This window comes from Ovis aries, chromosome 2 (genome assembly GCF_016772045.2).
Source record: "Ovis aries strain OAR_USU_Benz2616 breed Rambouillet chromosome 2, ARS-UI_Ramb_v3.0, whole genome shotgun sequence".
Taxonomy (NCBI): Eukaryota; Metazoa; Chordata; class Mammalia; order Artiodactyla; family Bovidae; genus Ovis; species Ovis aries.
Window position 1 is genome coordinate 36897315 of NC_056055.1, and position 19931 is coordinate 36917245.

The 19931-nt window shown below is 53.7% G+C and overlaps 3 protein-coding genes across 10 annotated transcripts; 2 read left to right on the forward strand and 1 right to left on the reverse strand.

Annotated features, from left to right (window-relative positions):
* The first annotated feature begins 4379 nt into the window (after nt 1-4379).
* Nucleotides 4380-5377, forward strand: LOC114112952 (uncharacterized). The gene is made up of 4 exons (XM_027964275.3): nt 4380-4446; nt 4719-4786; nt 5032-5091; nt 5215-5377. Exons 2-4 carry the CDS (start codon nt 4740-4742, stop codon nt 5369-5371), a joined length of 264 nt encoding a protein of 87 aa, XP_027820076.1. The 5' UTR covers nt 4380-4446; nt 4719-4739; the 3' UTR covers nt 5372-5377.
* On the forward strand, nt 5213-9101 carry CCL27 (C-C motif chemokine ligand 27). 3 transcript variants are annotated; one of them, XM_042243082.2, is made up of 4 exons: nt 6211-7769; nt 8189-8461; nt 8599-8731; nt 8925-9101. In XM_042243082.2, exons 2-4 carry the CDS (start codon nt 8392-8394, stop codon nt 9019-9021), a joined length of 300 nt encoding a protein of 99 aa, XP_042099016.1. In that variant the 5' UTR covers nt 6211-7769; nt 8189-8391; the 3' UTR covers nt 9022-9101. The 3 variants fall into 3 exon arrangements, with proteins under 3 accessions (XP_027820075.1, XP_042099016.1, XP_042099017.1); XM_042243083.2 differs by having other exon boundaries at nt 6211-7558; XM_027964274.3 differs by having other exon boundaries at nt 5213-8461.
* Nucleotides 9102-9170: 69 nt separating this feature from the next.
* Nucleotides 9171-18842, reverse strand: IL11RA (interleukin 11 receptor subunit alpha). Of its 6 annotated transcripts, none has more exons than XM_060410865.1 (14): nt 18794-18842; nt 17715-17830; nt 15610-15709; nt 15274-15334; nt 13906-14075; nt 13657-13771; nt 13474-13506; nt 13222-13388; nt 12377-12540; nt 11261-11402; nt 10623-10742; nt 10408-10504; nt 10078-10160; nt 9171-9582 (listed from the first exon to the last, which is right to left on the reverse strand). In XM_060410865.1, the coding sequence occupies exons 3-14, from the start codon at nt 15707-15709 to the stop codon at nt 9566-9568; spliced, it is 1269 nt and encodes a 422-aa protein (XP_060266848.1). In that variant the 5' UTR covers nt 17715-17830; nt 18794-18842; the 3' UTR covers nt 9171-9565. The 6 variants fall into 6 exon arrangements, with proteins under 6 accessions (XP_060266848.1, XP_011973292.1, XP_042099013.1 ...); XM_012117902.4 differs by having other exon boundaries at nt 18214-18842; XM_042243079.1 differs by having other exon boundaries at nt 17496-17830; nt 18214-18842.
* Nucleotides 18843-19931: the final 1089 nt, after the last annotated feature.

Here is a 19931-nt window from a genome sequence, read left to right on the forward strand (position 1 = left end):
TGGATGGATGGATGGATGACGGAAAGATAAAAATGGGCCCACAGTTAGGTTTGTCACAACATATGCTTTAGGGCTGGGAATGGGAAACAAAACAGAACTCCACAGTTGGTGTCTCCTGAGAGGTCTCCTCTTCTGGTCTGTCTCTTGGGTCCCTCTGATCAGGTTAGGGAAACACTTGCTCCCCATCTTCATCTCTAGTTTTCTTGTGTCTCTGTGAATCGACCAGCCCCTCTCCTCAGAAATCCCCTCCCAATTCCGAGGATAGGGAAGTCATGGCAGAAGGGGGTGTTCTAAGTCAGGTTGCCCTTATGCTCCTTCCGCTGCCTAGGCTCAGCTTGGAGCCTAGGGAAATAGTGGGGGAGAGGGACAGTACTGGCTGGGCCAAGAGGTAGAGCCTAGGGCCCCGAGACCTAGACCTGCTTCCAAAGAACCTTTGCTTTAGCCCTGCTCAGCCAAGAGAGGAATATGTCTCAGACAATGGATGTGTAGGCACTGTGATGGGCTTAGGGACACCTGGGAGGAGACTTTCTCCAGGCTTAACCTGCTACTTGTGATTGTCCTCAGGGAATCCAGGGGACCAGCTGGGTGCCATCTTTCCCACTCCAGTAGTCTTAGGACCGCAGAGAAGAGGTAGGAGTGAGCAGAAACCTGAGAAAGACGGAGGCAACCCTCTTGCTCTGATCTCTAATTCTGAACTAAGCCCTGACCCTTAGCTTTAAAACTGAGGTTCAAGAGACTTTTTTGGTGGTCCAGTGGTTAAGACTCTGAGCTTCCAAGGCAGGAACGCAGGTTTGATTCTGGTCAGGAACTAAGGTCCCACATGCTACACAACGCAGCCAAAATAAATAAATTAAAAGAAAAAAATTGATTTTCAAATGCCTTCAAGAGGATGACACTGCAAACCTTCCCCTAATAGGGCAATTCAGTCCCCTTCCCTTGTCCAAAAAGTTGCATGTTGAGATTCTCAGAGCTAAAGACAAGCAGTGGGAAATGGGAACAGGGAAGCTATGGGAACAGCAAATTATGAAAGGGAAAAGAGGCTCACCCAGACAGATGGAGAGAGTGGGGAGTGTATTCAGTGGAAAGGTATTCTGCTAGTAATTCTTGTTGTTTAGTTGCTAAGTCCTGTCTGAGTTTTTGTGACCCCATGGACTGTAGCCCACCAGGCTCCTCTGTCCATGGGATTTCCCAGGCAAGAATACTGGAGTGGGCTGCCTTTTCCTTCTCCAGGGGATCTTCCCGACCCAAGAACCAAACCTGTGTCTCCTTTAATGGCAGATGGATTATTTACCGCTGAGCCACTAGGGAAGCCCAGGAGCTCTTTCAACTGCTATTCAATTTAGACATGAACCAGCCAGATCTAGCATTAGATTCCACAGGTTTAAGGGCACAATCCCAACAAGCTTGCTTGAGATGCCAGCAACAAGTGGGGTCCTCAGGCCACCTGCATTTCTGACTAGCTACAAGTCCAGGAGTTTCTCAAACTCAGATCCAAGAGTTCACTAGAATGACTTGTAGAACTCAGAAGTTCTATACTCACAACTAGTTTTTAATAAAGCAGGACTCTCAAGAGTCTTCTCCAACACCACAGTTCAAAAGCATCAATTCTTCGGTGCTCAGCTTTCTTCATAGTCCAACTCTCACATCCATACATGACCACTGGAAAAACCATAGCCTTGACTAGATGGACCTTTGTTGACAAAGTAATGTCTCTGCTTTTTAATATGCTGTCTAGGTTGGTCATAACTTTCCTTCCAAGTAAGCATCTTTTAATTTCACGGCTGCAATCACCATCTGCAGTGATTTGGAGCCCAGAAAAATAGTCAGCCACTGTTTCCACTGTTTCCCTATCTATTTGCCAGGAAGCAATAGTCAAAGCTATTGTTTTTCCAGTGGTCATGTATGGATGTGAGAGTTGGACTATGAAGAAGGCTGAGGGCTGAAGAATTGATACTTTTGAACTGTGGTGTTGGAGAAGACTCTTGAGAGTCCCTTGGACTGCAAGGAGATCCAACCAGTCCATTCTGAGAGTTCAGCCCTGGGATTTCTTTGAAAGGAATGATGCTAAAGCTGAAACTCCAGTACTTTGGCCACCTCATGTGAAGAGATGACTCATTGGAAAAGACTCTGATGCTGGGAGGGATTGGAGGCAGGAGAAGGGGATGACGGAGGATGAGATGGCTGGATGGCATCGCTGACTCAATGGACGTGAGTCTGAGTGAACTCCAGGAGTTGGTGATGGACAGGGAGGCCTGGCATGCTGTGATTCATGGGGTGGCAAAGAGTCGGACACGACTGAGTGACCGAACGGAACTGAACTGAATGGGACCCGATGCCATGATCTTAGTTTTCTGAATGTTGAGCGGAAAAAACTGACGCTTTTGAACTGTGGTGCTAGAGAAGACTCTTGAGAGTCCCTTGGACTGCAAGAAGATCCAACCAGTCCACCCTAAAGGAGATCAGTCCTGGGTGTTCACTGGTAGGACTGATGTTGAAGCTGAAACTCCAATACTTTGGCCACCTGATGCAAAGAGCTGACTCATTGGAAAAGACCCTGATGCTGGGAAAGATTGAGGGCAGGAGGAGAAGGGGAAGACAGAGGTTGGATAGCATCACCGACTCGATGGACATGAGTTTGGGTGGACTCCAGGAGTTGGTGGTGGGCAGGGAGGCCTGGCGTGCTGCAGTTCATGGGGTCGCAAACAGTGGGACACGACTGAGCAACTGAACTGAACTGAATACAAATCAGGAATATCCAAATGGAAAGACACACAAGGAGGATTTCAATGCAGATCTCCCATGCCCTTTCCCCATGGAGACACAAAGGCCACATCACCCTCCCAGTACCTGTTCGCCAACAGTACGTGTTCACCAACCAGGAAGGTCACAAACTTTGATGTCCAGAATTTTTATTGAGATTTCAAACATAGGCAAGAATGAATTGTTGGTGACATAACTCAATCTCCCCAGCCAGGTTGGCTCAAAGCCTCAATTCTGCAATGATATGGTTGGTCTTTCTGCTGACCAGCCTCTATCCCAAGTCACCTCATCTCTTAGCATAAATTCAGGTGTGACCCAAAGGGCTCACAAATAACAAAGAACTTGTATTAGTTGGGATATTTCAAAGATGTAGTGTCTCCCTAATTTGGCCTAAAGGCCAAATTATTGTACAATAGACAGAGCCCTGCATCTGAGTGAATGGATGTGAATCACCAAAGCAGTGGGGACCAGGCCTCCTGCAGACATGACTTGGCTGCGGGGGCAGGAGTGTCACTGTGGATGTAAGAGCAAGTATTAGTAAGGATGAGTGTGGTAAAGGCACAGCCTCTCCACGCCCAGACTGCAATGCTTCCAACTGGCATCAATGGATTTATCTGTCACCTGTCTGTATGTAGTCCAAGAGGGGAAGGTAGGTACAAGAGGGCAAAAAGAGTGTGGGGTGGTAGGAAGAAGAGAGGTGAATTCATTCTCCACACTTCAGCTTAAGAACTTTTACTTCATTCATTTCTGGTCATTTTCTCCCATACTGTCCAGCCACAAGGCTCTCTCCCAGACTCCCCAGACCAACTAGGGCAGCTATTTCCAACCTTCCACACTAAGTTAATTGCTCTTTCCTGCCTTTAGTCGAATAGCCTCTACAGCCCCCAGCCAGTTAGCTTCCTCTATGTAATTTTATTGTCTCTTTTGACCCCCACTCCCACCCCACCCTGTGCAGGTCCAACCCAGATGATAAGCTCTCTGAGGGCAGAATCTGTCTGTGCCTGTCCTCTTTACTGCTGTTTCCTCATATCCACACACATTACCCAGCACAGAGCAGTCACTTAATAAATATTGGTTATGACTGCAGGAACAAAAATCTCAGGAAACGAGGTCTCAGTTCAGAGAGGAAGGGCTGTTGACCCGTGCCACTCAACCAACAAGCATTCCTAGAGCCTGGCCTGTCTAAACTGGGCCCTCTCTGGAGACCTATTCCTCCTTTGCCCAGTACCATATATATAGAATGAGTCAGACAAGAAAGGCAACTGTCAGAGCAGAAGCCAAGATGGAGAGGAAAGGGGATTGGTAAAACAGTACAGGACAGCGTCCCAAAGCTCTTTTCTTGCTGCCTGGTGCTGAGGTCTCTGTCTTCCCAGGGTGGAGCTCCAAAATCTGGCTCCATCCTTATAAAAGAGGGCTCTGTGCCCTGCACCTTAATAATAAATACCGACTCTCCCCACACCACCCCCTCCCAGCTTTAGATATAGGCTCTGGCTCCACCTCCTAGTGTGACATCTGGTCTCCGCCTCCCCCGAAGAGATGCTATGGCTCCGCCCCTTCCGGGTAATAGGTAAGCCCCACCCCTAGAGCGTGACGCTGTCACTGTGACGTAACGTAAAGGTCTGCTTCCGGGGTGGAGCCAGGGAGGGTGGGCGTTTAGGCTGCGCCGACCCCTCAGCCCCCCTGCAGGTGACCCTATCCCCCGAAAATCCTCACCCGGGGCCCCAAATATCCCGGCCCTATGACCTCCAAGCCCTATCTACCTAAATGCCCCATGCCCCCGAGGTGACCGACCTCCCAATCCCTTAATGTCTAGTGCTTCCCAGATCTTCAGCCCCGTCCCGAGTCTTCCCAGGGCACCTGTCTCATATTACCCGAGAACAAGTCAGTCTTGTCCACAGAATGACAGAGAAGGGGACCTGGGGTTGGGGAATTCTTGATCCAATCATGCCGCTCCCCAGGAGACGTTCGGAACCCAGGACATGTCGGGATTGAGGAGATACGAGGTGGCGCTGGAGGCGGAGGAGGAGTGAGTGGAGGCGGGGTTCTGCGGAGGAGGAACCTAAGCCGCTCCGGGGTTGGGGGGTTGGGAGGGCGCGTGTTCTTTGGGGGCGGGAGAAGCGGGAGGGGTGGGGCCTCTTAGGGGCGTGGGCTATCGAGAACCGCCTCTAGGGGCGGGGCGAAGCCTTCCAAGAGAGGAGCCAGGCGTCCAAGGGGCGGAGTCTGTGGGGTCAGCCCCACTCCGCCCCGCCCGGCTCTACCTTCTCTTTGCAGGATCTACTGGGGCTGCTTCTACTTTTTCCCCTGGCTGCGCATGTGGCGAAGGGAGCGGAGGTGAGGGGGCTGCGATACCGCGGACCTGCCCGGGGAATGGGCGAAGCTCACTCCGGGAGAACCGATCGGGGGGAAGCTGGGAGCCCCCGCCCCATCTCATGCCAGTGTCGGGTCGCCCCACAGCTCGGCGCACCCTCGGGAGCAGAAGCTGGAGCCTCTGCGGGGCCTGATGAGCTGTCTGTCAAACGGCCTGGGCACTGCTCCCCAGCGCTCCGGCCGCAGCCTCCCCCGCCGCACCCCTGCCGCCACTGCTCAGCCAGCCGGTGCATTAAAGATTTAAACCCGAGCCACCGTGCTGCCCTGCTGACTCTGCCGCCGCTGCCGCCATTCGGGCTGGGAGCCCCTCTCCACGCCGGGTGTTTCCTTACTGACAGGGCCTCTCTCCCTGATAGAGTGCCCCTCCGTGTACAGGCTCCCATTACTCCTAAGGGTCCCTCATCAGAATCAACCTCCCCTTACTATCAATGACTGCCTTCCACCACCTAATCCCTCACCCCGCCACACACACACTCATCACTCTGAGTGTCTTGTCTGGAGGGAACTGAATAATCCTGACCTGGTCCTCCTCCCAACCTGATCCCCGCATCCCTAAAGTCTCACAACCCCAGCTCTCTGCTGCCACCTTCCTCCTAGACAGGACTTTGCCAAGTGTCTGAAGAATCTTCTCCTGGGAGAGGATCTAAAATATTTTTCAAGTCCATAGTTGTAGGAAGTAGGCTGTGAGAGGAGGGAAAGATTCATAGAAGCTGTACTGTCAGCCTGCCATAGGGGAATGACTTAGAACTGTTGAAGGTCTTTCCTACAGTTAACACCCCAGCTACTGGCTCCTCCAGTCTGATCCCAAGTTTAAAGATAATTGACATCAGGGAATTCCCTGATGGTCCAGTGGTTAAGATTGTGTACTCCCACCATAGGGAGCACAGGTTCCATCCCAGGTTGGGAAACTAAGATCCTGCATGCCAGTGTGGCACAGCCAATAAATAAATAAATGAAGTACAAAGATTCTTGGCATCAGTCCCCCACATGTTACCTCCCTAGGAGAACCTAGTGGCCCCTGCTCCCTACCTTCCTTGTCTGTCTTGTCATCTAGTTGGCCTGAAATCCACTAGTTCCTAAAGCGATGAAGGGTCAGGGACTCCTAGGGGACCTGCTTTCAATTAGGGACTCGCCCCAGCATCAGGGAGGGCACCAAGAATTAAGCTAAAGAGAAAGCTCAGTTTCTGAGTGAGGGCAGAGCTGGCTTTTAGCCTGGGGCCAACCCTGCCATAGCAGGCTATAGCTGGCCCTGTCTTTGGAGAAGCCAGAGGGGAGAGAGGGGTACATATCTGGAAGACTTGGTTTCTTCCTTCCAAGCCCTCTGGACTGACTGGTCTGGGAAAGACTACACGGTGTGTGACAGACAGCCAGCTGATGAAGATTTGTGACAAGATGATGGTGCCTTAGTGGCTGCACCAAGCTCTGGGGCACAAGTCCAGACTGGAGGGTGGGTAAAAGACTGTAAGGCCTCTGGTATTAGAAATTCCAAGATGAGTGACCTCTGGGTTGTGGCCACCCTCAAGAATGGACGTGTAGGCTCTTGAGGCATTTCCTCACAATGTCTGCATCAAGAACCCTGACCAAAGTGGAGCACCCTGGTCCAACCCTGGACCTAAACCTCAGAATCCTCAGGATACTCAGACTTCCTGAATATCCACAAGACAGACTCCAGGGAAGGACCTCTGAGCCTTAACCTGGACAGGAGCATGAGAAGAAGCTCAAGTGGTTCAGCCTGGGAGGGAATTAGTCCCTATTCTGGGAACTGATGGTCCCTTCTGATTGGTGCACCAGGAAGATGCCCAGGGAAGTGTGAGTCCCTGTCCCAAGAGTAGGCCTGCCCCCTAGAGGGTAGGTAGCTGGTCACAGAGCACAAGGTTGCAGACGGCATCCTTGAAACAACCTGATAAGGGCTGGATTATTGAGTTATGACTCAGGTTACATTTCACATAGAGAGCAGGACAGGAGGGTTGAAATCTCCAGACACAGAGTGGGAAATTCTTCAAGGGGCCAAGGGCACTAAACTTAGCAGCTTGCCCCCACCCTTTGCTGGTCCCAGCTTCTTGGAAAGGACAGGAGGAGGAAGAGGAGGCATAGCTTTGCATTGGGGTGGAGGGATTAAGGGGAAGAGGAGGTAAGGGCTGGATACAGGATTAAAAGAGAAGGGACAGGAAGGAGATGGGAGCTTGGGGTTTCAGCAAGAGTATGGGATGCAAAGGGTGTAAGGGTTGGTTGTGTGTGTGTGTGGTGGCGTGGGGTGGGTGGGGGGCATCTTCCAGGCCAACAATAGAGAGAAACAGGAATTTGAATAGAATAAAGGAGAGATAATTGAGCTCTGGAATCTGATGTCTCAAGAAGCCAAGGACTGGAAGCCCCAGGCCCCTGCTGGTAGAAGGCTGGCACCTCTGGAACAGGACTTGGCAAAAACAGGAAGGTAAGATTTCTTGGGTCTTTTATCTGTTTGACAGCAGCAACCTGGCACCAAAGAACTTTGATCTTCCCGCATGTGCGCTTTTATCTACCTCATCCTTCCTCTGTCTCATCTTCCTGGGAAAGCAACCCCCACCTCCGTTATCCCCAAGGCACCGCATTACCACCCAAAAGGGACTTCTCCCAGCTTCTCACTCTGAATGTGACTAGCCCAGGTGAGACGACGACTCAGCCAAAAGGTTTTTGGGACCCATTCCAATCAATGTCTGCTGATAAGACAAGCAGGCTAGGACAGAAAACAGGGAGGGGAAAAGGAAAGCAAGCTGATGCCAGCCTGCCCTGTGCTCCCACCCTACCCACAGTGCCCCCATCAGAATTTGGCTGTGCTAGTGTGATTGTGTGGCGGGATGATTGTGAAAAAACAACTGTGTGGGAGTGCAACTTTGAGTATAACTGGAGCTATATGATTCTGTCTGGGGTTGTCTGACCATGTGAGGTTGATCCAGTGACTGAGGTGTGACTGTGAACGTGTAACTACAGGTATGAGGGTGAATGTCCTCATTGGATGCCACTGTGGATCCTCTGCCCCCCTTACTGTACCATTAGCCCCCACGTGCATAACCCATCTCCCCAGCTTCTCTGCCCAGGACTTAGGAGCCCATGGAAAACGGCAGTCCTAAAAAAGGAGGGGTCTGTGGTAATTAGAGCCCAGGAATGTCACAAGATGAGCAATACATCTTCACCTGCGGCTGACTCACCTGGTGCCCCAGGTATAAAAGGCACCCAGATAAAAGGTAGGGGAGGAGGAGAGAGAAGGAATTATCCAGGCTGAGCATCATGAAGGGGCCCTCACCCACCAGCAGCCTCCTGCTGCTCCTGTTGTTCCTGAGCCCAGACCCTGGAGGAGGTGAGTGAGTCGGGGTCTAGAAGGCCCGGGTTTGGGTGAATGCGATGGAGGGAGAGGGGCCCAGGAAGCCCAGCCTCCAACCTTCTGATGGAGTTTGGGGTCAGAAGCCCTCTGAACACATGGTCCTGTTCCCCTAGCATTCCCACTGGCACTCAGCACTGCATGCTGTACTCAGCTCTACCGACAGCCACTTCCAAACAAGCTACTGAGGAGGGTCATCCGAGTGGAACTTCAAGAAGCTGACGGAGACTGTCACCTCCAAGCCTTCGTGTGAGCTTTGATTCTGCCCCTGATTTGTCCCTGACTCTGACCTCAGTCCCAACCCCAGATGCTGATTTCAACCCCATCCCAATTGCTAATTCTGATGCCAACTCAGGTTTTCATCTGGCCTTTGCCTCTAACTCCTGGGTCTCACCCTCATCCCCCCAGTTATGACCGTATCTTTGAACCTTTCCTTTCCCAGGCTTCACCTGTCTCAACGCAGGGTCTGCATCCACCCCCAGAACCGCAGCCTGATTCGGTGGATTGAGCGCCAAGGGAAGAGGCTCCAGGGAACTTAGCCCAACCAGAGTTTGGAGCTCATGGGGAAAATGGGCTGGGGCCCCCAGTAGCCAAAGTAATAAAGCAGCGATGCACAATAGTCTCTGACTGTGGTCTCTAAGTTTGATGCACTCTCCTGTGAGTCCTGAATCTGGAGCTGTGAGACATGTCAATAGACAGAACCTCCTCATTCTCTTTATTCACACCCTCACAACTCCCTCCAGGGGCAAAGCCAAGAGCATAAGACCCACACACACTCCCCAGGTACCTATATACATACATGCAGAGAACACATGTCCCCTGCCTCACATACACTTGGACACACACAGCCATACACACCTGCACACATTCTTCAGGTAGACCTCCAGCTCTGGGATGAAGTCAGAGGTCCAGGAACCTTTCAACTGGCAAGTTGGGAACACAGAGTCTCATAGAAATGGGCTCCAAACAGAACTTCCAGCTGAGAACCCGCCTCCATGGGAATCTGCTGTCCTGCCTGGGTTCCATCTGTCCATCCATCCACACCAGCATTGGATGGAATCAGCTGAAGGCCTCCAAGGTCCTCTACAGGTTTGGGACTCCTACAAGAAAGAGGAAAATCAAGGGAGATGGTAGGCCTAGATCTTGTCCCAGATTCCCTAAGAGTGAGGGAGGGGACCCAGTTATGAGCCCAACACTCCAAGAATGAATAGGGCAGCCACTTTTGTGTAAGCCCCAACACCCTGGGGATGAGGAAGTGGATCTAGCTCTGGGCCCAGGCATATCAAGAATAGGGGAGGGGATCCAGATACCCCAAGAATAAAGATGGACATCCAGCTCTGAGCATAATACCCTGAAAATGAAGGAGTCCCATCTAGGAGCCCCAGCATTCTACAAAAGACAGAAGAGACCCAACTCTAAGCTCAGGGACTCAAGAATGAAAGGCCCATCTCTGAGTCCAGAAGTCATAAGAATGAGGAGACCCACCTTTGATTCCCAAAACCCTTATGAGGATTAAGGCATGTGGCTCTTAATCCATACAGTCAAAATGAGGTCACACATTTCCCAAGTCCAAACCTCCCAGATGTCACACTCACCTGGAAGCTTGTCCACTGAAATCATTGGGGCCAAGAGCCCAGATTTTTGGGGTCCATCCTTCTCAACTGGTCTCAACCTTAGCCTACAGCACAAAAAAGAAGTTGTCTCCCTAACAATGTGGGGCATCTCAGACTCTTCCAAAAAGGTTTTATTAGTGAAGGGTTAAGAGAGGAAAGAGTAGAATCGTGAAGTTGGGAGTGGAAGAGGGAGGAGGAATGGCTCCAGAATCAGATATGCTGGGATTGGGGTCATGAGGAGTAGGAATGGGTGTGGTCTGTGGGTATCAGAGCATCTGTGTGGGATCAGAGGCTAAGGGGCCAGTCACTTACCAGAGCCCCAGTGCCAGGGCCCCAGCCACCAGTCCCAGGAAAGAGAAGATTCCCAAAGATGCCAGCACAGCCACCTGTTCCAGGGGGTCTCTGTGGTCTGAGGCAGAGGGTCAGATGTCAGCCACAAGAGCAAGGCTGCCTGACCAGACTCGGTGTCCCCTTTTCCCTGGGGCTTTGTCATTCTCTCCCACCTTTGCCCATCTGCTCAAGCTCACCAAGTGGCTGTGGGTCGGGTAGAAGGGACGGCCTTGGGGGAGCAGGGCTGTCTGCCTGAGGTTCTTCCTCTGTCTGTGTATGTTGCTGGTCCCCGACTGATATCTCCTTCAGTAGGGGCTCTGGAGGGAGATGAGACCTGAGAACTGTCCATGAGGGGTGGGGACAGAGGCCCAAGCCTGCCAGGTGCCAGGGAGGCCAGGGCTGGGGTTGGACTCTGCGGCGCCTAGGAGGCAGAGCTCAAAGGGGCAGAGCCAGCTTTCGGTAAGTAAGCAGGGGTAAAGGCTGAGTGAAAGTGAAGTCACTCAGTCATGTCCGACTCTTTGCGACCCCGTGGACTGTAGCCCACCAGGCTCCTCCACCCATGGGATTCTCCAGGCAAGAATACTGGAGTGGGTTGCCATTTCCTTCTCCAGGGGATCTTCCCGACCCAGGGATCGAACCCCTGCATTGCAGGCATAGGCTTTAACCTCTGAGCCACCAGGGAAGCTGAGAGACAGGGTCAAAGCTAGGGCGGGGCTTAAGCTAGGGCAGGGCTGCAGGCAGTACAGCTGAAGCCTGGGGCCGCAAGTGCAATGTGGCCAGCTAATCCCTGCAGATAGATAGGCTTGGCCTCTGCCCTTTCCTTAGGCTCTCTCACCAGTGCTTGGAGTCCCCCAGGCCTCGGGGCTCCAGGAGCTCCAGGTGCCAGCGTCCAGAAAGTCCCGGGCACTGACCCGCACTACGTGGGGCAGCCCAGCCACAGCATCAGTGATCACCTCCTCCAATCCAGCTGGCTCCACCTGGGAGTGCAGAGAGTTCCCTGGCAGGTTATCCAGTCATAAGCACTCAGCCTTCCTGCCCTCCCACGCCGCTCCAGCCTCAGTGTGCAAAAAGCACCCTTTCCTCCCAGTCCAGTCCCTGTCAGTCTGATGCGGCCTTCTGAGCCTCATATAGGGTGGCTGGTGGTGTTAGGTCTACACCTAGCGTTCACAAGATAAAAGTGCATAGCTCTATAGATTGGCTGTGATTTCAGACTGACTGCCTGGGTTCAGATCTTTGCTGTACCACTTACTGAGTCACTTTGGGCCTCTCTCTGTGCCTCAGTTTCTCTATTTGTACAATAGAGGTGAAGTCACTCAGTCGCGTCTGACTCTTTGTGACCCATGGACAGTAGCCTGCACCAGGCTCCTCCGTCCATGGGATTTTCTAGGCAAGAGTACTGGAGTGGGTTGCCATTTCCTTCTCCAGGGAATCTTCCTGACCCAGGGATTGAACCCAGGTCTCCTGCATTGTAGACAGAAGCTTTACCATCTGAGTCACCAGGGAAGTCCTGGTGTACACCTAAAGGAGATAGTAAATGTGAAGCAAGGTGCTTGACAGACAGTAAATATTGGTTATTATCTGAGGCAGCAGCTCCCCGGGCCTGATGCTAGCCAATCTCTGCCACCTCCAGAGGTGGGAATTCACCTTTATTCACACATGAGTATATCAGTGTCTGTGCCTCTGGGTGAAAGGCCCTCCCTTTCCTAGAAAAGTTATTTTTAAAAAGTCACTGCTATCTACCCACAGATGGGCTGACATCAGTTATAGCCCTGGAGGGCGGAGGGAGGAGGCGCAGTCCCCGTGACAAGGCCTGGCCTAGGGAGAGTGCTCTGTAGGCGGGGAGCCCACGGGGCATCATTAACCTCCCAGATCTGGTCATGCAGAACACCAGCAACAGGAAACTAGAGACAGGACCCACAGCCCCAGACCAGGGTGCACTCCAAGGCCTCACCGTAGACCAGGCTGGATGCTGTGCTGGACGGTACTGCAGCCGGAACTTGAGCAGGAAGTGGGGCTGGCGGGGCCAGGAGGCAGGGTACATCCAGTTAGCACGCAGGCGGCGAGGATAGCCAGGCACCGACTCTACCCGCAGCCCCTGGGGCGGGTCAGGGCGCACTGAGGGCAGGTGAAGGGGGAGGGGTGACACAAAGTCAGGGCACAAGAGAGGTGCTCATCCTTCCCTCATCGCCTCCCAAGGGAAGGCAGGTGTGTGCCTAAAAGTCCCAGAGAGGAGGCACTGCTGAGGAACTTGGGGAAATCTTAGGCTTGATCATCCCTTAGGCTCAGGATCTGTAATCCCTGTTATCTGAGGATGGATTTTTGAAATGTTTGTTGAGTGAGTTAAAGAGTGATCTGTTTTCCCTCCAAGGAAGATGAGTTGACCTAAATTCCAGCCAGAGCCTTCGTGATCCCCTCCTACACACAGGTCAAGAGGAAGCCAGAGAGGGCTTTCCACTGGGCAGGGAGGATGCGAGATGGAGCTGCCTTCAGCACCGGGCCTGGAAGCAGAGAGGCAGCACTGGGGTTGGGCAGCCAGGAAGGACTTGAAAGGGAAGGGGGTGGTGGCAATAACCTCTAGAAGCTGAAGTAACCCTGCCTCCTAGGGTTCTGATCTCTTTGGATTCTGCCGAAGTCTCCCTGGGGGCCATTTGTGTGCTGAAATGGACCTGTGCTGGGAGGGAACTGTGTGGGAGCTCAGCGGGAGGAGGGTTATGAATTACGATGGTATCTATACTCTGGGGTCTCTGGGGTCTCTGTGGTAGGGATCTGGGGAGACCTCTAGGACTGGGTACTCACAGATGCTCTGCAAGCTTACATCCAGCAGGCGGGTGCTGGCCCCCAGGGGGTTCACTTCAGTCACATTGATCCGATACTGGCTCCAGAACTCTGCCCCATGGACTATACAGCGGGCCGCCCCAGGGGGCTCCTGTAAGCATGGCCAGGGCCCTGAGGATGGACTCATCCTAGGAGGAAGGATGTAGTCTTGAACTCTGGAAATGCTCGCTGTGGGATCCAGCTGGAGCCCCCAGCTTCCCCCTCACGTCCTACCTTTGGCCATCAGCTCCCGGCACAGTCTTCTTCCTGGCAGGGAAGAAGTCATCTGAGGTCAGGAAGGAAAGGAGAGTCCTCCCTCTCTCTCAGGCCTCCTTCAGTACCTTCCCGCCTACTCTCACACCCACGTTTTGCTATACACCCAAACATATAGGCATACTCAGCCGATGCTGGACACACCTGTAGGAGGTGAGGTAGCGGGTGGGTAAACCGCTAACCTGGCTGGGACTCCAAGTGCAGGAAAAGTTCTCATAGTCAGCAGCCCGGCAGGAAACAACGGGGCGGGCCGGGGGGTCTAGAGGCAGAGGGCACAGCTGGAGAGTGAGAAGCCCCCAGGCCCTCCCCATCCCAGAGGGCTTCCTCTGGGCCTGCAGTCCCTCAGGAGCCCCACTTCTCATCACCCCCCCACAACACTCCTCCCCAACTCACAGCCTAGCCGCAGGGTCACCATGCCCCCAAGTGCACCGTCCAGGGTCCGGCAGGTATAGGTGCCCTCGTCAGTGCTTTCTGCCCGGGCCAGGACCAGTTCGGGCCCTAGCCCAGAGGCAGGTCCCTGGAGCAGCCTTGTCTCCCCGTCCCGAAACCAGGACACTGGAGTCCTGAGGGTGAGATGAGATGATGATAGATGGAAGGAAGAGTCAAAGTATGAGTCAGACCACGCCATAGCTCTCCCCTGGCTTCTTGGTGTGCTTGTGGTAAAATTCAAACTCTGTTTGCTGGCTTACAAAGCCCCTGGTGATCTAGCCCTCACCTTACTTTTTTTCTTCATCACCTCCCTCTCTCCCCTTCCACCACTGGACTTCAGTTAGGTTATGCTTCTTTCAGTTCAAGACTATGGAGCTCAGGAATTCCCTAGTGGTCCAGTGGTTAGAACTCTGTGCTTCCACTGCTGAGGGCCCAGGTTCGATCCCTGGTCGGGAAACTAAGATTCTGCAAGCCAGGGCATGGCCAAAAGTAAATAAAGTTTAAAAGTTTAAAACTGTGATTTTTTTAAAAAGTATGGAACTCACTCCCACTTCAGGGCTTTGCACTAGCTGTTCTCTCTGTCAGGAATGCTGCTTATACCATAACCTTGACTTCCCTGGTGGCTCAGAGGGTAAAGCGTCTGTCTACAATGCAGGAGACCCGGGTTCGAGCCCTGGGTTGGGAAGATCACCTGGAGAAGGTAAAATGGCAATCCACTCCAGTACTATTGCCTGGAAAATCCCATGGACAGAGAAGCCTGGTAGGCTACAGTCTATGGGGTCACAAAGAGTTGGACATGACTGAGCGACTTCACTTTCACTTTACTTTCAGAAATCAGCATCAGTATCACCTCCTCATGGATTCCCCTAATGGTCCAGTATCTAAGACTCCACATTCCCCCAAGTTTGATCCCTCATCAGGGAATTAGATCCCACATGCCACAACTAAGACCCAGTGCAACCAAATAAAATATATATATATCACCTCCTCAGAGAGGCCTTCCCTGATGACCAATAAAAAGTGATCATTCAGTTCTCCTCTTCCACATCACTCCCTTTTGATTTCCTGCCCTGCAGGTATTACTACCTGGCATCTTGCCTGGCTTGTGCACTGCTGTATCCCAGGTCTAGCTAGAAGAGACCAGGCAATTAGCAGGCACTCAGTACATGTAGGTTGAAGGTTCAGTTGAATAAGGATGGTTTGAGGGTTAGGACAGAGAGGTGAAGGTTACAGATACAAGGGGCAAGGATGGGAGGGGTCTGAGGACTGGGCAAAGTCAAGAAAGCATCATGAGAGGGTTCCATCAACCCAACAGTCCGATGGAGCACTTACCCAACAGTCACTCCAGGGCAACACAGCGTCAGGGCCCTGCCAGGCTGCCCATACTGGACCCCTGTGGAAGGCACTTCTGAGAAGAGGCTCTTCCTTTCCCTCTCTCCCATCCTACCCCACACTTTGTGAGAGTGACAGGATAAGGGGTGGACTTTTAAGACCCGAGTGCATCATGTTATAATCTGGAGACAGAGCTCAAAGGGCAGGGTGGAGAGGGAATGTTGCCAGGTTGGATGTCAGCGGTTGGGAGGGTCACAGGGCAGGCCTGAGAAGGGGCCACAGTGCTGGTGGCATCACAAATCAGAGTTGGGGGTCATAGAGCAGGACTCTTCTCACCTGGGGGGCCCCAGGCCTGGGGGCAGGGAGAGGAGGCAGACACCAGGGCTGCAGCCACGGCCACCAGGACCCTGCTCAGCCCTGAGCAGCTGCTGCTCATCTGCGAGAAGAAAGGCAAGGTCAGCGGTACCCCACGCCCAAGACAGGAGGCTAAAGCCTGCCTCCTCCTCTTCCAAACTGGGGCTTTCTAGGAGGAAAAGAGGATCCATGTGGGGTAAGGCTATCAGACATCACTGGAGGATCTGATGTAAGGTCCCCTTTCCACCATACACCTAGTGCTGTGTGTGAGTACACACACACACACACACACACACACACACCATCACACACCATCATACCCTCCTTCTCAGCCATGGGCTTAGGGCCCAGAACAAAACCCCGAGGCAACAGCCTCTGCCAGCACCGCCATCCCCCCCTCCCCCCGCACCACCCTTGGCGCCCACCCCTGGCACCAAGTGCTGGCTCAGGCTCCATCACTCCCATTAACTCCTCCAATCCAGCTGTTGGGAATTTCGTGTCCATCCCCACCTGGCCCAGGGACAGCTGCTGCCTCTGACTGACCTGTGGCCGCCCTTGTCACCCTGGGGCGGGGATTGTCAAGGGTGGGTCTGAGCCCACCCTGCTCCCCTGCCATGAGGCCTAGCCCTGCCCTGGCTGCCAAGCCTGGCCCCTTGCTCTGGCTATTTGGGCCGCTCCTCTGAGCCTGACTCTGGAATCTTGTTGGTCTCGAGCCTGGGAGGCTGGACAGGGCTAGGGTGCAGGCTGAGGCTGCAGAGTTAAGCAGATCCAGATGCCCGGGCTGCTGCCAGAGGCTGGGGTGGGCGAGGAGCCAGCAGATGGAGACAGGGTGGCGGGAGGGGAGAGGAGGCTGAGAGGAGCTAGGAGCCCGGGGGAACAGGAGGCTGGGTGGGGGCCACGGGGCCAGAGATGCAAGAGATCAGGACTGGGAGGCGGTGGGGGCTGGGCTAGGGCAGCAGGATCTCACAAAGGCTGAAAACATAATCAACTGTGTATGTGTCGGGGATTGGGGTGCTACAAGAAAGGGATTCAGGCTGGGAGAAAACAGGAGGAGGAAGGCAGTGGGGAGGTGGGAACTGGGGCAGGAGAAGGGGCAGATGGGGAAAGGGCCCCAGGCAAGGGCTCTAGAAGAGGGAGAGTCCAAATCGCCCCGACCCACAGAACTGAGCAGGGAGCTCTATGTGTCTCTGTGTCTGTCCGAGTGTGTCCAGTGGCTCACCCCAGCCCCCCAGCCACATTTACCCAGCTCAGCCCTGCCCTACCTCGGTGATCCCAGTGGCTGACTGTCCATGGCCTCCAGGACTTCCTCCCACCAGCTACAGTACCGTCTCAGCTCCACTCAGTTCTGCGACCCCAGAATCGTCCCCTCCTTCCCCTTCCCTGCCCCCGCCCCTCTGCGCCCCCGCAGCTCTGCAGGCCCCTAGCCAGGCCCCCTCCCCCTCCTCCCGCCTCCCCTCCCACCCTCTCTCACCCAAGGCCCTGGGAAGGGAAGAGGCCTCCCCCAAGTCTGGAAAGGAAGCCACAGGCACAGCCAGGCACAGCCAGAGAGAAAGGAAGGAGGGCTGCTCTGTCCCTGTCAGTGAGAGGTTCCCTGTGTTCTCACACAGCCAAACACAGGCACACTCAAGGGGGGATTCCCTAGGCACCATCAACAAAGACACTCCCCTGAACACACGTGGACCCAGTCAAATGAAAAAGCAGACACACACTTTTGCTTCCACTCTTTTCATATTAACTTCCCAGCAAATATTTCCTTAGGGTACAGCTGGCTGTGTTTTAAGGGGAAGAGAGGCCCCATGTTGAGGGATATAAAGAAAAGCCAAAGAGTCCAGCTTCCTCCTCCCCTGGACGTTCCAGCCATTTCTCACCTCCTCCTACCTCCCTCCTCTCCTCTTCAGGCCCCAGTACCAGGAAATGCCTTTGGTCCCTGGTGCCAGACTAACAAGACCCACACTTACCATCAGACACACACTCTTAGATATAGCCACTCACAGTTACACCGATACACTGAGACATGTACATTTACAAATACCCAGACACGCACAAAGACACAGACACCGAAGTCTTCCTTGCACAGTCACACATACACTTAGCACTCCACCCCTGGGATGCGGGTCACAGCACTCCCTGTGAGCAACTCCTCATCATGGTTTAAGCTTCTTCTTCCAAGGGGCTCTTAGCAGAGATCCCTGGAGAGATGAAACTGTGAAAAGACACAGAGTATGAGCTCTAGGAAAAAAAGGATTAGGGAGAGAAAAAGACATATAGAAAACTGAGTCAGCCAGGGAAACAGAAAATAAGGGTCAAGGGACCAGTGACAGGAGTACTAAAAGAAGGGGAAGCCAAGTGTGTTGAGATGGGTCCGTCCATGCAGGCCACTGAGTAGAAAGGTCAGTGTCATCAGCTAGGAAGAAAGTAATAGGGAGAGAAAAAGATATATAGAAAACTGAGTCAGCCAGGGAAACAGAAAATAAGGGTCAAAGGGCCAGTGACAGGAGCACTAAAAGAAGGGGAAGCCAAGTGTGTTGAGATGGGTCCGTCCATGCAGGCCACTGAGTAGAAAGGCCAGTGTCATCGGCTACCTACCTAAGTGGGTCCTCAAGATGCAAACCCAGCTCCACGCAGTCTAACAGTCAGGACACAGGACACACGTGGAGTGCAAGTCTCATTCTTACTCTGCCACGGCTGAAGTCACACCTGAGCACACACAAACCCAGCCACGCACTCTCACGCTGGCAGACACGATCTCAGATCCCGCAGAGACCTTCCCAAAACACAGTTGCCCCGCTGTGCTCACGGACCGTCTCACCCGCACAAACGTTTGACCCAGTCCCTGCCCCTACACTGCACATTGACAGACACACGCACACGGAATCGCACACCCGCACAGCCACATGCAGACTCAGCCGCAAGCACAGCGACACCCGCAGGCATACTAGCCGACAGTTGCACCAAGCGACACTGTTGTGAAGTCTCGCACACTGACAGCGTCACACACAGCCTTGGCAGTCTCACAGGCGCGCGCGCACGCACACACACACACACACACACACACACACACACAGGCACACTGACAGTCCGTCAGTCGCTCAATCCCACACCCCCCTGCCCCGCCCTCTCCTGGCGAAGTTCCCGCCAGTTCACCCGCGGCCCCATCAGGCCTCACCTTCCGCGGCCGCCGCCGCCAGCGCCCTCCGCCCTCGCCCTCGCCCTCTGCCCCGGCCTCGACTCCCTCCCGGCCTGGGGCCCCGCCGTGGGGGCGGCTCCGCCCAGGCGCCAATGGAAGGAGCAGGGTGAAATAGGGGGGGTCTCGGCCCATTGGAGCCTCCAACTGCCAATCACCTCCACCCCCACCTCGGCCGGACACTTCCTGTCCCGTCCGGGACTGAGGAGGCTGCCGCCGGGGGACAGAGCGTGGAGCTGGGTTCCTGGGTCCGGGCCCCGAAAGCCCCTCCTCCTGGGACCGCGGGACCTGAAGCTCCCAGGCCCCTCCCCCCTCCCAGCTGTCCGCAAACAAAGCCTCAGGTTTTGTGGCTTAGGAGCTACTGGGCAGGTGACCGGGGAAGCTGAAGGTGCCCCTGACTCCAGATAAGACAAGGAGGTGGACTGCTGTTAAGGCAGTGGGTCTCAAACGTCACTGGACATCGTGGTTTTATAACCGCCAAGCCACACTCCAATTAAATCAGTACTGTTTAAAACTCCTCGGATGACTCCAAAATGCAGGCCATTCAAAGGTGTAGGATCAAATGTGTGTGTGTGTCTGTGTGTGTGTGTAGTAGGAATGTATGTCTTAAGAAACTAGCCACCCATCTAGGGTTCCATTCCCCAGTCAATGGGGGCTCAAGGAAAATGTGTGCCACATTTGTCTGCTGCTGCTGCTGCTGCTGCTGCTACTAAGACGCTTCAGTCGTGTCCGACTCTGTGCGACCCCATAGACGGCAGCCCACCAGGCTCCGCCGTCCCTGGGATTCTCCAGGCAAGAACACTTGAGTGGCCTGCCATGTCCTTCTCCAGTGCATGAAAGTGAAAAGTGAAAGTGAAGTCGCTGAGTTTCTTCAAAACAGGGCAACACTCCAAGTTGACCCTTCCCCTCCAGGGTCTCTAGGAAGACAGGACCCGGGGCTGGAAGGCAGCAAACGTTATCCTGGGTCAGGGTATTACAGTCCTGCCTGATGTGATTCCCCCTCCAAGAGTCTTAATTCCCTTGGAAAGAAAGGAGACAAAAAGTGTTCTGGCCATTCCTGTATCACTCACAAGCTCCTGACTTCACCTAAATGTTTGGAAGACCCTAGGTGCATCACATC

What these genes read in the sequence shown, in the direction of transcription:
- LOC114112952 (XM_027964275.3), top strand. Translation starts at nt 4,740, where the DNA reads ATGTCGGGATTGAGGAGATACGAGGTGGCGCTGGAGGCGGAGGAGGA. An exon ending in GCGCTGGAGGCGGAGGAGGA is followed by an intron (nt 4,787 to 5,031) that starts GTGAGTGGAGGC and finishes TTCTCTTTGCAG; the next exon opens with GATCTACTGGGGCTGCTTCT. An exon ending in ATGTGGCGAAGGGAGCGGAG is followed by an intron (nt 5,092 to 5,214) that starts GTGAGGGGGCTG and finishes GTCGCCCCACAG; the next exon opens with CTCGGCGCACCCTCGGGAGC.
- IL11RA (XM_027964273.2), bottom strand. Translation starts at nt 15,709, where the DNA reads ATGAGCAGCAGCTGCTCAGGGCTGAGCAGGGTCCTGGTGGCCGTGGCT. An exon ending in TGCCCTGGAGTGACTGTTGG is followed by an intron (nt 14,076 to 15,273) that starts GTAAGTGCTCCA and finishes TCTCACCCTCAG; the next exon opens with GACTCCAGTGTCCTGGTTTC. An exon ending in TGTAAGCTTGCAGAGCATCT is followed by an intron (nt 12,541 to 13,221) that starts GTGAGTACCCAG and finishes ACCTGCCCTCAG; the next exon opens with TGCGCCCTGACCCGCCCCAG.
- CCL27 (XM_027964274.3), top strand. Translation starts at nt 8,392, where the DNA reads ATGAAGGGGCCCTCACCCACCAGCAGCCTCCTGCTGCTCCTGTTGTTC. An exon ending in GAGCCCAGACCCTGGAGGAG is followed by an intron (nt 8,462 to 8,598) that starts GTGAGTGAGTCG and finishes CTGTTCCCCTAG; the next exon opens with CATTCCCACTGGCACTCAGC. An exon ending in TGTCACCTCCAAGCCTTCGT is followed by an intron (nt 8,732 to 8,924) that starts GTGAGCTTTGAT and finishes TTCCTTTCCCAG; the next exon opens with GCTTCACCTGTCTCAACGCA.